Here is a 15,594-nt window from a genome sequence, read left to right on the forward strand (position 1 = left end):
TATACTTTTCAAAAGTTCCACAAACTTGCACTGTATCTACCGAGGTAAAATACTACTTATTTATTCGTTGTATTTGCGACTTCGTTTACCATCATTTTGTATTTCTCTTCTTGACAATTCATTTATCAGTGTTACACCGAAGACTTTGAATTGTCTTTATATTATATAATTTATATTCAATTAATATCAGGAATATCACCACACTCACCGTATATAACATTGACATCATGGTATATATTCAAGGTTGGAAAAATTGATGTGGCTCTTCATTGCGTACATTCAACATGCCTTTCAACTGATCTTCTCATAGTAAAAGGGGTCGAGGTAATAGTAAAGAAAAGTCAAAAAAAAAAAGCTGATCATAATAGAAATATTGATTTGATTAAAGATCACAAGACGAAATGATAGAGACAATAAAACTGCAAGTAGAAACACCAGATTTACTCTTGTATCACTAACAGGACCACCTACATTGCACTTTGGGTTGAAATGCAGATTTTAGTACAGCAAGGTCCCGAGAGAGTAATAGCACTCGCTTCTGAAAGCTTTGCATTGTTGTTGAAATATGTCCCACCGAAGGATAAGACACATCCGGTGTGTACCATTGAGATGGTTCCCAAGAGCTATTTGAAGAAGCAGAAATTTGAAAAATTGAGCAAGCTTGAAATCCATGGCTTCATTGGGTTAATTGAGTTGGAAGGAAGTATTTTCATAGGTACAATTACTGGAAAATCTGAGGTTGCCAGCCCAATCCCGGGAGAAACAGTCAACAAAATCTATGGAGTTGATTTCTTCTGTCTAGATAGTAATCGATGGGATTTCGTTGAGTTCGATTCTAACGGATTTCCAATCATACCAGAAGAAGAATATGCAAGCTCTTCCAATCAACAGCAACAGCACCCGTGCCATGATTTGAAGAAATTACTATCGAACGGATCATTCTATTATAGTTCCGATTTCGATCTAACATCTTTACTACAGTCTAGAGGTCTCAACCAGCATTCGTTATCCTTCGATAATTACCAAGAAGAGTACATGTGGAATTCCTTTTTAATGCAAGAAATCATCACATTTAGAAACCATTTGGACGATAAAGCCAAGCAAATAATGGATGATGAAGGATTCTTAACGACAGTGATCAGAGGTTTTGCTGAAACTTTCCCATCATATATCGGCAGAATGCCCGTCAATTTAACTATGATATCAAAACAATCTTGGAAAAGAGCGGGAACAAGATTTAATGTTAGAGGTATTGATGACGAGGCAAATGTAGCAAACTTTTGTGAAACTGAATTTATTATGTATTCAGAGGAATACTGCTTTGCTGTGACAGAAATTAGAGGAAGTGTACCTGTTTTCTGGGAACAAGATACAGCTCTAATCAATCCAAAGGTTACAATTACCAGATCTGTCGAGGCAACGCAATCGACCTTCGATGAGCACTTTAAGAGATTAATACAAAAATACGGCCCTGTTCATGTAGTAAATTTATTATCAACGAAATCTTCCGAAATAGAACTAACGAGACGATACAGAGAGCATTTCGAGCGTTCAAAAAGCCTCAAATTAAACTCTGAAATTTTTTTAACTGAGTTTGACTTTCACAAAGAGACCAAAGAAGAAGGATTTGCTGCTGCATCAAAAATCATGCCTACATTAGAGCGCTCTATTCTGGAAAATGGTTATTTCTCATACGATGTTAAAGAGAAAAAACAATTGTCTGAGCAAAATGGTGTTTTCAGAACAAACTGTTTAGATTGCTTAGACAGAACCAATCTAATTCAGCAGTTTATTTCAAGATATACATTTATCTTGTTTTTAGAAGATTTCCAATTAATCAAACCAAAACTTCCATTAATCGAAGAATATGATTGGTATCAAAAACACAATAATATCTGGGCTGATCACGGTGATGCAGTTTCTCAAATTTATACAGGAACGAATGCATTAAAATCATCATTTTCAAGAAAAGGTAAAATGTCATTTGCTGGTGCTCTCTCTGATGCAACAAAGTCCGTCAGTAGAATGTACATCAATAACTTTATGGACAAAAATAAACAGATGAACATCGACGCATTGTTGGGCCGTCTACCACATCAGCATTCTGTCGAATTATTCGATCCGATCAATGACTACGTTAATGAAGAACTTAGAAAACAAGAAGCACAGTTTACTACCACTAGTAACATTAAGATCTTATGTGGCACATTCAACGTAAATGGACTCACCAAGTCTGTAGATTTATCAGAATGGCTATACCCTATTGGCAAAAGATATCTTCCTGACATTGTTGTACTGGGTTTGCAAGAAGTAATTGAATTGAATGCGTCTTCGATTTTGAACGTTGATACTTCAAAGTCACAATTTTGGAAAGACTTAGTTCATAGTTGCTTGAACAAACATGAAAATTATATCATGTTGAGAGCCGAGCAAATGTCATCTTTGATTATATTATTCTTTGTCAAAGCTGACAAAGTTGGAAATGTAAAAAGAGTAGAGGGTTCTTCAAAGAAAACAGGTCTAGGAGGAATGACCGGTAACAAAGGTGCTGTTGCCATTAGATTCGACTATGGAAGTACATCTTTCTGCTTCATCAATGCTCATTTATCTGCTGGCGTGAATAATGTAGAGGAACGTAGAAGTGATTATGAGAGTATAACCAAGGGAATTAGTTTCAGCAGGTCAAAAAGAATTGATCACCATAATTCCACTTTCTGGCTCGGTGATTTAAATTATAGGATTGAGTTGCCAAACGAAAAGGTAAGGAGTATCCTCTCATTACCTGATAATGCTGATTTGGATAAATTGCTGGAGCATGACCAGCTGACATCGGAAATGGCTTCAGAATCTGTCTTCAAAGGTTTCATGGAACCATCAATTCAGTTTAGACCAACGTACAAGTACGATCATGGTACAGACAGATACGATACTTCCGAAAAAGCTAGAATTCCATCATGGACGGATAGAATCTTATACAAAGGTGAAAACTTACAACCAATGGCGTATAGTGATGCCAAATTGAATTTGAGTGATCACAAACCTGTTTATGCAGCTTACAAAGCCAAGGTCAAATTTATTGACGAAGAATCAAAGATACAAATGACCAAGAAACTATATATGGACTACAAACAATCACATCCTCAAGATTCCGGTTCTATCAATAGTGCATTGCTTGATCTTGAGCTAGTTGACGCGAAGGAGGAGCCTAAACCGGTGATTTCGACAGAAATGAGTCTGTTAGATCTGGATCTACATTTCGAATCTGCCGGAGTGAGCACAAGCCGGGCGATGCCGCCAAAACCACTATCACCTTCTTCAAGATCTTCATCCTCAATGAGTAGTCTATCTTTGACTAGTCCACCAGTTGGACCAACTGCCAGAAGGGGCGATACCGTAAGAAATGGTGCTCAACTAACAAAAGAACCGGAAGCCGTAAGAAGAGTGCCTCCACCCCCTCCACACAAGAAACCAGTCATAACATTGGATTCTCCTGTTCGAACGCCGTCCCCCTCATCAATATCCACGTCAGCTTCGGATCGAAAAATCACCCTGGTTCCACCACCTCCACCTTCCAGAAAGCCTAACCCTCCACCTGGTTTCTCTGATGTCATATTAACTCCAAAGGGATCCACTCCTGAGCCTGTAGCATCACCTCCAGTACCCATAGATACTGCCGAATCATCTGCAAAGAAATCAAAACCTCATGTTCCTTCAAAGAAACCTGAACTAGCAATGTCCCTGGATTCTTGGAAACCACTTCAACCAAAATAGTTCACCCCAACGACGCCCTCTCTTCTTCAATACTATCATAAAAGTTATAAATATACAACTAATTTATGTACATAATAAAAAACTTAGAAACATCACATTTATGGCGATTGACCTCCTACTGATATTCTACTTGTAGGACTGCGGTACTGTCATATAATATCTTCGTTTTTGTTTATTCAACATCCACCGATCATGTTGACATGAAAAATTCAAGGCTTTCCCATTTAATATATATTTGAAAAATCTGTGGAGAGTGGTACTATTTGAACTTATCAACTGAATATAGGTGACGTAGCCATCAACCACATGCCAATCGGACATGCTTCACTGAACATAGCAACCAAGAGAGCGTATATTCAGTTGCCATCTCCTCCACCAGAGCCAGTTAAAAGAGTAAAATACGAAGATAATGTGCTGTTTGAAATTAAACCAGAATCGACTTTTTACCAAGTAATATATAGAGAGATCAGATTGGGAAACGAGAGATCTGAAAAGTTCAAAGAATATTACAAAACAGAACGCTGCACGATGAATAATTACAAAGGTGAACATATTTTGGCAGTATTTTTCAAACCGCATTATAATTTCCTGCAACTTGTGATGCATTGCCTGAGAGATGTGCCAATATTCGTAATTGGCATCACTAATGGCGATGAGCGATGTCTGGAAAATTTACAAATACCTATGATTACCAACGGTAAGAATATTATCAACAAGATGAAAATGTTGGATCCACTTGGTGGTGGAATGTACCCTCTTGATTGTTGTGTACTGTTTGACAATTTGGGTTACGTGCAGAATACCATCTCTTGGCAAAACAGTGGTCATGATGCAAGGGCCTTCAGAAAGTATTTATTAGATGTAGTGACAGATCGCGATATAATCATGCATTTGGATCCATAGCTTCCTTCAGTTTTTGTTCATATACCTTTATTTCCTTGTCAATTTTCTTGGTCCCAATGTGAATTCGATCAATCTCCTCTTGCTCAAGTTGTCTGGAGAACACACAGGTCGGAGTTTTGTTCGAGGGAAATAAGTTTCCTGGTTTGCTCATTAGAAGCTGGAAGAACTGTTCCACTGGTTCATTGAAAACTATTTCATCAAAGTATACTGCTTTTACCTCATCTTCGGGTACTTCTGACTCGTCATTAGATCTTTCTATTTCCTTCGTCTCTGGGTTAATGTATGGATGTAACCTCAAGTGGTGATAAAAGTTTAACATTTTCTCATTAGATACATCTGCGAAATAAATCTTTATGTTAATTTCAAATTCGCCCCATCCAGTTTCTGTCAACTCGAATGGTGGTGCTTCTATTACTCTTACAGGGTTTGGGTATGTCTCATGTAGCTTGAATACAACTTTCTTGATGAAATATGAGATATCTTCACCTCTGGGATCTCTGACAAATATGGTCCATAGATGGGTATGATCTTTTGGGGCATTCGGAGGAATGTTATCACCCATTTTCTTGGCTGTATTACCATAAATGATCGGTCTCGTTACGGATAACGTTTTTATCCTTTTTGTCACCGGTGGAGCTGGCATGTTAATGTGTTTTGGATATGACTATAGGAAAGAAAGGAAAAAACGCACACGCACACACAAAACAAACACGCTAAACGTTGTTCGAAACTTTCAACTAGGCAACGATCTGTAGATAATACAAGGCTACCAATGGGTCCCTAGCTTTGCTCTTACCACTTTTCATCCATAAAAGTGAATATCCTGACCCACATAGGTTTGATGATGAAATGAAAATCGAAACTGCATATCTACCTAAAAAGACACAACCTGATGAATTTGTATATAAGTTAGGAAACAGTATTTTTAGGCATGAAAAACATATAGAACAGAAGTAGCATCAATAGGTCTACCAGAGCTACCCAAGAGCTCCAACAAGACAACAATGACATTAAAAACGATTTACATTGCAAGACATGGTTATAGATCGAATTGGCTGCCTACACCACCAGCACACCCGGCACCACCTACCGGTGTAAATAGCGATGTTCCTTTAGCTTCACATGGTGTAGACCAAGCTAAAGAACTCGCGCACTATTTGATATCTATTGATAACCAACCGCAAATGATATTTTCTTCTCCGTTATACCGTTGCTTACAGACCAGTGAACCAGCTGCAGATCTTTTAGAACTTCTGATTTATATCGATAGAGGTTTGAGTGAATGGTACAAGCCAGATAGAGATGTGATTCCAGAGCCAGCTACTTTTGATATCTTGAATAACTTCTTTGCAGGTAAGTTGAAAAGTGACTGGCCAAATAGCGTTATTCCTAGCCTTAAAGGTGAGACTGAAGAAGATATCTTCAAGAGATGCAGTAAATTTTGGCCCATATTCGTTAAAGAATTGGAAAAACAGTTCCCTGAAGTTGAAACTATTCTGTTAGTAACTCATGCAGCCACTAAGATCGCATTGGGTATGACGCTGTTGAAGTTCCATAATGTCAGAGAGTCTCTAGATGAAGATGGTACTGTGATAAGAGCTGGCAGCTGTTCTTTGGACAAATACGAACTTTTAGACGATGACGTAGATGAAGATGAAAACGGCGATGAGTCTGTATTACCCTTCGAACAAAGACAATGGAAATTAACAATGAACGGTAACACGGAGTTTTTAAGCGCAGGAGAAGAAATGCACTGGGATTTCAAATCTGGATTCGAAGCCGGGTCTGACGAAGATATCAAAGCTAGGCGAAAGAAACAATTGGAGGAACGCGGGACTACAGCTAACAGTGAAAAGGTAACTGATACAAATTCAAGTGAAGAATATGAACACGTCTACGTTAGCCTTGATGTTGATAATCGTAATTATCGTGAACGGAATACGGTACAAAATCAAGCTACATTACAGCACTCCGGTTTAGAGACTGATAAACCTTTGATAAAAATTGGTGATAACGTTTACGAGGGTACTTGGAAGAAATCTCTTGGTACCGAGTTAGCATTTGCTAAAGAGTTAGGCAATGTTGGGTCCAAAGAGAGTGAGCAAGACGCAGGTAACCCTGAGCGCGTTTACAGAGTCACAGATAGTATAGATCTTAACCCAATTCAACCTATGTAAGATATTTATATATATATATATATATATATGTGTGTATATATATCAATTATCCGGTAATAGTGAATATTTTTTTTTGGGTTGATCACAACCAGCATAGAGTATCGAAAGGAAGAACAAGAGCAGTAGGATAGGCACCACCACTACAACGAAATATGAATCCACTGTCACAAAAATTGACTGATAAGTATGAAATCATTCTGGCATCATCTTCTCCACGAAGATTTGAGATTTTAACGGAACAAATGGGATTTGACAACATAAAAGTCATGAAACCCAGCTTCGAGGAAGATCTTGATAAATCCTTGTATGTCAAAAGGCCAAGCGATTACGTCCAAGACACATGTAAGGAGAAGGCAAAGAGCATACTCCAAGAATTGACTCCAGGAAGTAAATCGAAATTGGTATTATGTGCCGATACAATTGTAGTAGACCACACCGATGAGATCTACGAGAAACCTGTAGAGAAAGAAATCCAACTACGAAACCTGCTCAGATTCACTCAATCCGGGAAACCGATGAGGGTCATTACCGCTGTTACTATTATCATATACAACACACCACAAGAATACAGCTTTGATTCCTTTTATGAACAGACGGAGGTATACTTCGACAGTAATATCCCAAGGTCGATAGTTGAGATGTACGTGGAAAGCGGTGACGGCTTACAAGTTGCGGGTGGTTTCAAAGTGCAAGGTTTCAGTGGCTGTCTTATTAAGAAGGTCAACGGTGATTACTACAACGTGGTCGGTCTCCCATTAAATGGTACATGGAAACGCCTATGCACTTTGATATAAACTATCAAATCACGTGATGAAAATGGCCATGGCAACAATATTACCCGAACTAAGAATGAATCTTAAAGGAAAAAGAAACTAACAATGAGTGCCGGGTAACATAATTTCCTGCAATATGCGAAAATTTGATAATGAAAGCTCATCGCATCGCATTGATCTATCAGTATATACCTATGTACCATTGGAATAAAGAGTTGAGTAACTTTGAAGGAGTGAGCACATCGTCACTTTGTGGGAATAGTCTACACATCAGCTATAGATATATACCGAAACATTGCATATCGTTGATTACAAAGTTCGATAAGAATAAAGAGACAGTTACAATGGTAAAAAGTTTGAAGTCTAATCCTACAAGACAAGCCAAGAAGGACCAACCAAAGGCTTCTAAGAAGCAAGTTAAGGAGACAAAGGCTTTAGAGAGTGAAGATCTAGAAGCTGTCTCCGAAAGCGACGAATCTGACATTGAAGGGTTCCAAAGCGCTAGCGAAAATGAGGCTAGTAGTGATGCTGGGTCTAGTGAAGAGGAAGAAGAGGAAGAAGAACAAGATGAAGAAGAAGGTGAACTTGGTGAAATTGAATTGAAACAAGGTAGCCATACTATCAAGAAGCTAGATCCAAAGAAGCAAAGTGAAAATGACAAAGCCAAGGCTAAGGAAGATAAGTCTTCTGATTTATCAGGAATCTTGTACATCTCTAGACTACCCCAAGGGTTCAAAGAACGTGAGCTATCCAAATACTTCTCCCAGTTTGGTGATTTGAAACAAGTTAGACTAGCAAGAAATAAGAAGACCGGAAATTCAAGACATTACGCTTTCTTAGAGTATATTAACAAGGATGATGCTGTTGTTGCACAAGAAAGTATGAACAACTATTTGCTTATGGGCCATCTGCTCAAGGTCAAAGTCTTGCCTAATGGAAGCTCGATTGATAAGCTATTCAGGTACAAGAAGAAACCATTTGTGACTAGTAAAGTTACAAAATCTTCCGCTCAATTAAAGAAAACTGCTGATGAAAAGCATGAAGAAAGAATTGCCAAACTAAAGGATGCTGGTATTGACTTTAAATGGTAAGCTTCATTGTCCTATCCTCCTTCTCCTCAGCACGCCATGCACATGTATCTCTACAGTTCAGCACTACAAATACTTTTGTACTTACACATCATGCATGTATCGTTTTTGTAAACTAGACACTAAATTCTAATAAAATAAATCTTAGCATAGGGACATGCAGCTACCGTAATATTCCATCAATACCTACCTAAACTACAGAGATTTATGTTATGTGCGATATTCACTCCTTAAAACTGATGAAATCTGCCTACCAGTTTGAAGCAGAGTCGGATGATCGCATAGTTGATTCTCAATAAGGCGACAAGCACAATCCAAGGGCAGCCCGTACATTTGCGTAGTTAAGGGCTGAGAGAGCTCTGTGACCCCCCGTTTTCAAGGCGCTTTTGTTTACTGTGTATGCATGTATCTCACGGCTGTATCGGACAATTTGTCCATAGAAAGCTCGTTTGTTGGAACTTTTTTTCACCAACAAACGAAGTCTTCTCGAATACGAAAGTTTGAAATTTGAATCGATAAACCGATCCATTCTCTGGTAGGAAAGACAGAATATATATATATATATATATATTCTGTCTTTCTATATTCTATAGTTATCCGTCATCTGTCTATCATAGTTTCTGTCTGCTACCGTACAGGTTAATCGATCTTTAAGAAATAAATCTCATATCATAAGGAGAAATACACACTTGAAGAGCACACGGGCTTACACACATATTTTAAGATGGCTAAACTTTTAACGTATAAAGAGGTTTCTGAACACAAAACTGTCGATGACTTGTGGATGATTATCGACGGGAAAGTATATGACTGTACCAAGTTTGTAGATGAACATCCAGGTGGGGATGAGATCTTAGTCGATCTTGGTGGGCAGGATGCCACTGGTCCATTCGAAGACATCGGTCACTCTGACGATGCCATCAAATTATTGGAACCAATGTACGTTGGTGATATCGATATCACATCTGAGCCAGTTCTTACCCAGACTACAGATATGTCTTCTGCTGCTACTACGGGAGGAGAAGGTAATGGGTTAATGATCATCGCATTGATTGCTGTGTTTTTGGCCATTGCATACTACTACTTCAACCAATGATGCTGGCAATTTCATGCAGCTCACCAGACCACTTCCTGTACTTTATTTATTCAACAATATGGAAATTGTTATCGAGATAGATATATTTGTTTTGTCTTTATTGGTTTACATCGTTCCACATCATATCGAGGAGACTATTTGTAAAGCTATGTATATTACTACCGATACCTGCGTGTGTGAATATCCAATCAGTTCACATCCAGGGGCCTTAATAACCTCAAGAACGTAGGAAAAACAAAGGCATTATTTAATTTAAATTCAATTCACATATATTTATTTATCTTGAGACATCTTTCCAAAAACGATGCCTATCACATCGCCAGATATTTTTCATTTTTCGTTTCAACTTTTCAACGCTTCAAGTTTAAGTGTGTCAACAATGAGAAGATCAAGGTTTTTATATACGTACCAAAACAAGTGTTTGGCATCAAACAGCTGAGAAAATTCAACATTGATATCTCTGTTGTTTCTAGCTCGCTGAATTGGAAGTAGTAGGGCTTTGCTAAGTGCGCTCTAAAGGGTTTTTGTGCGTACAAGTAAATATGGATTACATTTTCAAATCGATATCTAACTTTCAATTGCCTTTTACTACCGATGGTGTATCTGTTGTGAATATGCCATTTGGTACGCTGGAAAGTGGAACCAGGAAATCAGATTCATTACCTGTTACCATTCATACGTATAAAACTGACCAAGTACCAGCTGTTTTTTTAAAGAACCATGTTTTGAAATGTAAGATCCTTAAGCTTCCGGGTCTAGCGAAAGTATTAGATGTCATTGAACCATCCACAGATAAAGTCTACATCATCACCGAAAGAATTACTGCTCTTAACTCATTGGATTATTTTAACTTCAATGAAAATGCTTTGAAACTTGGTATCTATGAAATAGCACTGACGTTGAACGTTTTACATCAACAAGGCAAGTCACTTTTCGGTGCATTGTGTTTAGGTAATGTCTATGTCAACAGTAAAGGTGAATGGGTATTATATGCATTGGAGCTATCGACCAGCTTGAACGATACAAACCATTTCACGTCCAATATCCAGACCTATAACGATGTTGTGAGGGGCTATGACGATTGGCAGTTGGGAAATGGGTCAGCTTCAAACATTGACTCCATACAACTGGCGAACTTTTTCAATAAACTTTTAACAAATAGAATATCTTCCAGCTGGAAGCCAGTCATATCACAGCTTGCAAAGGGTCAACCAGGTGCTATTGGTAAGCTTATCAGCAAAATGCAGACTGATGCAGAAAATCCTTTGATATCCATATACGATAACCTAAAGGAGATTCATATTAAGGACTCAGCAGATAAAGTTATGATACTTTCCAATATCCAACAAAAAATTACTGCCGATGATGCATCCTTTCAAAATTGCACACCAGGGTTCTTGGAGTATTTATTGCTACCGGAGTTAATTCAATGTCTACAATTACTTGCTGCCACAAATCAACCGATATCAAGTCAAGTGCCCTTTCTCGGCACTATATTCCACCTAACATGTTCTGATAGTCCCATTATAGCCAATGAAGACGTTTTCCAAAACCAGATCAAACCGTTAATTTTTCAATCTTTCAATGTAGCCGACAGACAGGTTAGGTTCTTGCTGTTGTTGCACTTTCCGAAATTCATGCAGAAACTATCAGCTTCTGAGGTTGCTGACAAAATATTCCCAACATTTATTCAAGGTCTATCAGATACAGATCAAGTTATAAGGTTGCAAACTTTGAAAAACGTTTCACACCTCATTGGAAAAATTACTGAACGTCAACTCAATAACGATCTTTTACGTGTATTAGCTAAAACACAAGTGGATAAAGATATCGGGATTAGAACATTAACCATATTGATTATTACGAAAATTGCTCATAAACTCAACAAATCAAATAATAGATCAACAATTCTGGCCACAGCATTCACGAAATCTTTGAAAGATCCAGAATTGAAGCCGAGATTGGCTACCCTTTATGGACTTGAAATAACTCTAGATCTGTTTGATGCTGAAACTATCGCTCAGAGAATTTTGACAGTAATCGGCCCTGGCTTGCTAGATCGGAACAAACAAGTCCGCACAACTGCTAAAAAGGTTTTCCAGATGTACTGGGATAAGTTGGAGGAAGAATCTGCTTCAGTAGTTGAAGAGGATAATTCAACGTTCATTCACACAGAAGAATTCGAAAAAATGATGAATGATGAGGAAGACGGAAAACTGATTAATGGATTTATACAGAGTGTGAAATTAAGCACTCCGACTCCTACTTCAACCCCTATTATTCTCACTGAAGAAACTGTTGAGGTTGATCCGTGGAACTCAGCATTTGATGACGAAGAGTTCGACGACAGCTGGAATGTTGACGAACCTCAAAGCCGTACTACAAAGACTGATACTGAAGTGAAATCATTTGGCTTTAAAGTCCCGGTGAGTAAATCTTGGAATGACGATCTTAACGAAGAGAGCATTGAAAGTGAAACTGCCAGGAAACCGTTGACATCTAGAAGGAAACCACTACCGCGCCAAAACAAGCCTTCAATCTTAGGAAAAGCAAGTGCAAAACCATCAATCCTAACCAGAAATAAATCATCATCTCCTATTGTAACTTCCAGCAAAAACATCAAAAGCGCAACCAATATTCCATCTAAAATGTCAAATCTTGTCCTCGATGATGACGATACAGAGGACGGTTGGGGTGATGATTGGTAGGCAGACTCTATTAATTCTTAAGTTTATCAATTAGACAATAGTAATGTACATAAATATATAGAATAATATTGTTATAATCAGCAACCAGCAACCAGCAGATAGCAAATATATAATGTTTTTTAAAGAACAAATCGCAAAGACGTTATACAAACTAACGTCTCCAGCCTTGGTCTCTGGATCTGTTTCCACCGAAGCCGCCACGGCCACCACCGTAACCACCACCACCGTAACCACCATCACCACGGCCACCAAAGCCACGGCCACCACGGCCACCACCAAAGCCACGACCACCACGGCCGCCACCATATCTTGGATGTTGGCCGTATTGACCCCTGTCGTATCTTCTTAGTTCTTCTGGAATATCTTGTTTAGCTTCTCTCATAATCTTGATCAAAGCAGCACCCAGAGATTTATTGCCTTCAGTGAAGAAGGAGATGGCAGTACCAGTAGAACCGGCTCTACCAGTTCTACCAATTCTATGCACATAATCTTCGATGTTGCCTGGCATATCGTAATTGATAACGTAATTAATACCCTTGACGTCTGTTGAATAAGAATGAAGTTAGTAAGTTCGTTCGTAAATCGTAATGGTAACTATATTGACAGCACAAGTTCGAAGCACTTCCAAATGAGAATATAAAATCCAGAGGGCGCAATCAACGATTTATTATAACATTAGCCCGCGCGGCTTATTCATGTCAGAATAGTCGGTGGAAGACAAAGATTTATGTAAGGCTTGCTTATGTCGCAAATATGTACTTTTCTTTCTAACTTCATAGAATACATGGAACAACTACTAAGAGGAATCGCAAAAATAAAACTGAATGCACACTTTGCATAACAGGGAAACCATCCTGTGACGCTATTTTATCAGTTTTTTAATTCTTTAACCTCTTTGTTAAAATGAATGAATCCTTATTTCATTAGGTTCATGTTCCAATCTACTACTAAGCACAATTAATGATACGCGAATCTGATCTAACTCAAACGATCATGTTAAAAATAAAGAACATCTTTCAGCAAAATTGCATCAAAGAGATGTCAAATTGATAACATGATTAGAAAAAGTATCGAATGTCCGGTAATTCATCACAGCCTTCAATGCAACGAGAAAACCACGTTGTGTAAAAGCTACTTCACCACACATTCGAACCCAACGGTCCAATCAAAACCTGATTGTCATGAATACTAGTAAGCTTGCCAATCTACTTTTAATTCTAGAGATCTGAATAAATCAAATCACATCGGACTGGTCAAGTCTCTAAATCTTTATCAATAATTGTGGAAGTCAAAATGAAAAGTATTTTCATATCCTTTTCTCTGTCCGCACCAAATCCAATAGGATTTCGTTGATAAATAATAAGACCAGCTCATTATTTTTTACCTTTGAATCGAAAACATCCGTGTCATTCGAATAAAAAGGCATATCGTGATCATTTCGAAAGAAATGACTTCGACAGTTGTCTAATATAGTTAGTAGAAAGGTTTGACGATAGTCTCAATGTAAACTAAAGTTCAAACCAATGCTGAAAAAATTAAATTTCAATAACATACCAATACCTCTAGCAGCAACATCAGTTGCTACCATGATAGGAGATCTACCGGACCTAAACTCAGCCAAAACCCAATCACGCTCGTTCTGAGCCTTGTCACCGTGAATGGCCAAAGCTGGCCAGCCTTCAGTTCTCAAATAAGAAGTGATCTCATCACAAGTTCTCTTAGTGGAAGCAAAAATGATGATCTTGGAGTCTTGATCTTGAGAAGCGGTTTCCAAATGCTTGGCCAATCTATCTCTCTTTTCGAAATCAGTAAGGACTTCGACGATCTGAGTGATTGTGTGGGATGCAGACAATTCCAAAGAACCAATTTGAACTTGAATTGGATCATGCAAATAGTCACTTGCCAATTGTTTAACTTCCTTTGGCCAAGTAGCGGACCACATCAAAGTTTGTCTATCAGGTCTAATTTGATCGACAATTTTTCTGATTTGAGGTTCGAAACCCATATCCAACATTCTATCAGCTTCATCCAAGACAAGGTAAGTGACTCTTTTCAAGTTTGTCTTACCAATTTCCAACATGTCAATCAATCTACCTGGAGTAGCAATCAGGATTTCTACACCTCTCTGTAAATCTCTGATTTGTTGAGACTTTGGAACACCACCATAGACACAAGTGTTTCTAATTCTAGAGGAAGCACCAAATTTGGAACATTCTTTTTGAATTTGAACAGCTAATTCTCTGGTTGGAGCCAATACCAAAACAATTGGACCATCACCTGGAGATAGCAAAGGTTGAGCATTAATATGAACGATACCTGGTAAACAGTATGATAAGGTCTTACCGGAACCGGTCGCAGCGACACCAATCATATCTCTACCAGACAAAGCCATAGGCCAACCTTGGCATTGAATACCAGTTGGTTTGGCGAAACCTTCTTGCTTAACTTCATCCAAGACATAAGATGGGAAACCAGCTTCATCAAAACTTCTGATAGGTTTTGGAACGTCATGACCAGAAATGGTCATTTCGTTTTCCTTTCTAAATTCGATAACTTCACTTTCACTCATTTGAGCAACATCTGGATGTTCTTGGTAAAAATTCTTTTCGAAAACTGGCAAATTTGGTAGTTCTTCGTCCCAGTTTGGAGCGACCAAATCAACTCTGGTATCACGAGATGGACCACGACCAAAGCTACGGCCACCGCGGAAGTCATTACCTCTGTTGTAGCTGTTTCTGTCAGAACCTCTGCTACCACGGAAGTCACCATGAGTGCTGCCCATGTTGTTTCTGTTAAATTGATGATCTCTTCCACCGCCGAAACTCATTGTTCTCTGTATAATGTGTGAAATAAGTTGCTTGATGTTGAGAACCAAACGATAAAAAAAAATGCACACTTGTAATACTGAATGAACGAGGATCAGAGACAGGTTTGAATAATGTTTGCAGCTTATATATTAGTTTCAAAGGGCGATGAGGGAACTTGCAAATTTTTCAAAAAGAAACAAAAAAGAGAGAAAAAGAAATTTGTACCAATGTACCAATTTACCAAAATGGTCACGTGATTACATTAGCCACT

The 15,594-nt window shown here is 38.3% G+C and overlaps 9 protein-coding genes across 9 annotated transcripts; 7 read left to right on the top strand and 2 right to left on the bottom strand.

Annotated features, from left to right (window-relative positions):
• Positions 1-489: 489 nt before the first annotated feature.
• KLLA0_F23551g (uncharacterized protein) lies at positions 490-3,771 on the top strand (the record flags this gene model as incomplete). Its single annotated transcript, XM_456129.1, has 1 exon — positions 490-3,771. One exon carries the CDS (start codon positions 490-492, stop codon positions 3,769-3,771), a length of 3,282 nt encoding a protein of 1,093 aa, XP_456129.1.
• Positions 3,772-4,077: 306 nt separating this feature from the next.
• KLLA0_F23573g (uncharacterized protein) lies at positions 4,078-4,674 on the top strand (the record flags this gene model as incomplete). Its single annotated transcript, XM_456130.1, has 1 exon — positions 4,078-4,674. The coding sequence occupies one exon, from the start codon at positions 4,078-4,080 to the stop codon at positions 4,672-4,674; it is 597 nt and encodes a 198-aa protein (XP_456130.1).
• YAF9 (YEATS domain-containing protein YAF9) lies at positions 4,655-5,317 on the bottom strand (the record flags this gene model as incomplete). The annotated part of the gene is made up of 1 exon (XM_456131.1): positions 4,655-5,317. One exon carries the CDS (start codon positions 5,315-5,317, stop codon positions 4,655-4,657), a length of 663 nt encoding a protein of 220 aa, XP_456131.1.
• Positions 5,318-5,678: 361 nt separating this feature from the next.
• KLLA0_F23606g (uncharacterized protein) lies at positions 5,679-6,851 on the top strand (the record flags this gene model as incomplete). The annotated part of the gene is made up of 1 exon (XM_456132.1): positions 5,679-6,851. The coding sequence occupies one exon, from the start codon at positions 5,679-5,681 to the stop codon at positions 6,849-6,851; it is 1,173 nt and encodes a 390-aa protein (XP_456132.1).
• A 152-nt stretch (positions 6,852-7,003) lies between these two features.
• Positions 7,004-7,645, top strand: KLLA0_F23628g (nucleotide diphosphatase; the record flags this gene model as incomplete). Its single annotated transcript, XM_456133.1, has 1 exon — positions 7,004-7,645. One exon carries the CDS (start codon positions 7,004-7,006, stop codon positions 7,643-7,645), a length of 642 nt encoding a protein of 213 aa, XP_456133.1.
• Positions 7,646-7,776: 131 nt separating this feature from the next.
• Positions 7,777-8,715, top strand: NOP15 (rRNA-binding ribosome biosynthesis protein NOP15; the record flags this gene model as incomplete). Its single annotated transcript, XM_456134.1, has 1 exon — positions 7,777-8,715. The coding sequence occupies one exon, from the start codon at positions 7,777-7,779 to the stop codon at positions 8,713-8,715; it is 939 nt and encodes a 312-aa protein (XP_456134.1).
• Positions 8,716-9,436: 721 nt separating this feature from the next.
• On the top strand, positions 9,437-9,808 carry CYB5 (Cyb5p; the record flags this gene model as incomplete). The annotated part of the gene is made up of 1 exon (XM_456135.1): positions 9,437-9,808. One exon carries the CDS (start codon positions 9,437-9,439, stop codon positions 9,806-9,808), a length of 372 nt encoding a protein of 123 aa, XP_456135.1.
• A 542-nt stretch (positions 9,809-10,350) lies between these two features.
• Positions 10,351-12,516, top strand: CEX1 (COPI-interacting protein CEX1; the record flags this gene model as incomplete). Its single annotated transcript, XM_456136.1, has 1 exon — positions 10,351-12,516. One exon carries the CDS (start codon positions 10,351-10,353, stop codon positions 12,514-12,516), a length of 2,166 nt encoding a protein of 721 aa, XP_456136.1.
• A 151-nt stretch (positions 12,517-12,667) lies between these two features.
• Positions 12,668-15,343, bottom strand: DBP2 (DEAD-box ATP-dependent RNA helicase DBP2; the record flags this gene model as incomplete). Its single annotated transcript, XM_456137.1, has 2 exons — positions 12,668-13,059; positions 14,071-15,343. The coding sequence occupies 2 exons, from the start codon at positions 15,341-15,343 to the stop codon at positions 12,668-12,670; spliced, it is 1,665 nt and encodes a 554-aa protein (XP_456137.1).
• Positions 15,344-15,594: the final 251 nt, after the last annotated feature.

This window comes from Kluyveromyces lactis (genome assembly GCF_000002515.2).
Source record: "Kluyveromyces lactis strain NRRL Y-1140 chromosome F complete sequence".
Lineage (NCBI taxonomy): Eukaryota > Fungi > Ascomycota > Saccharomycetes > Saccharomycetales > Saccharomycetaceae > Kluyveromyces > Kluyveromyces lactis.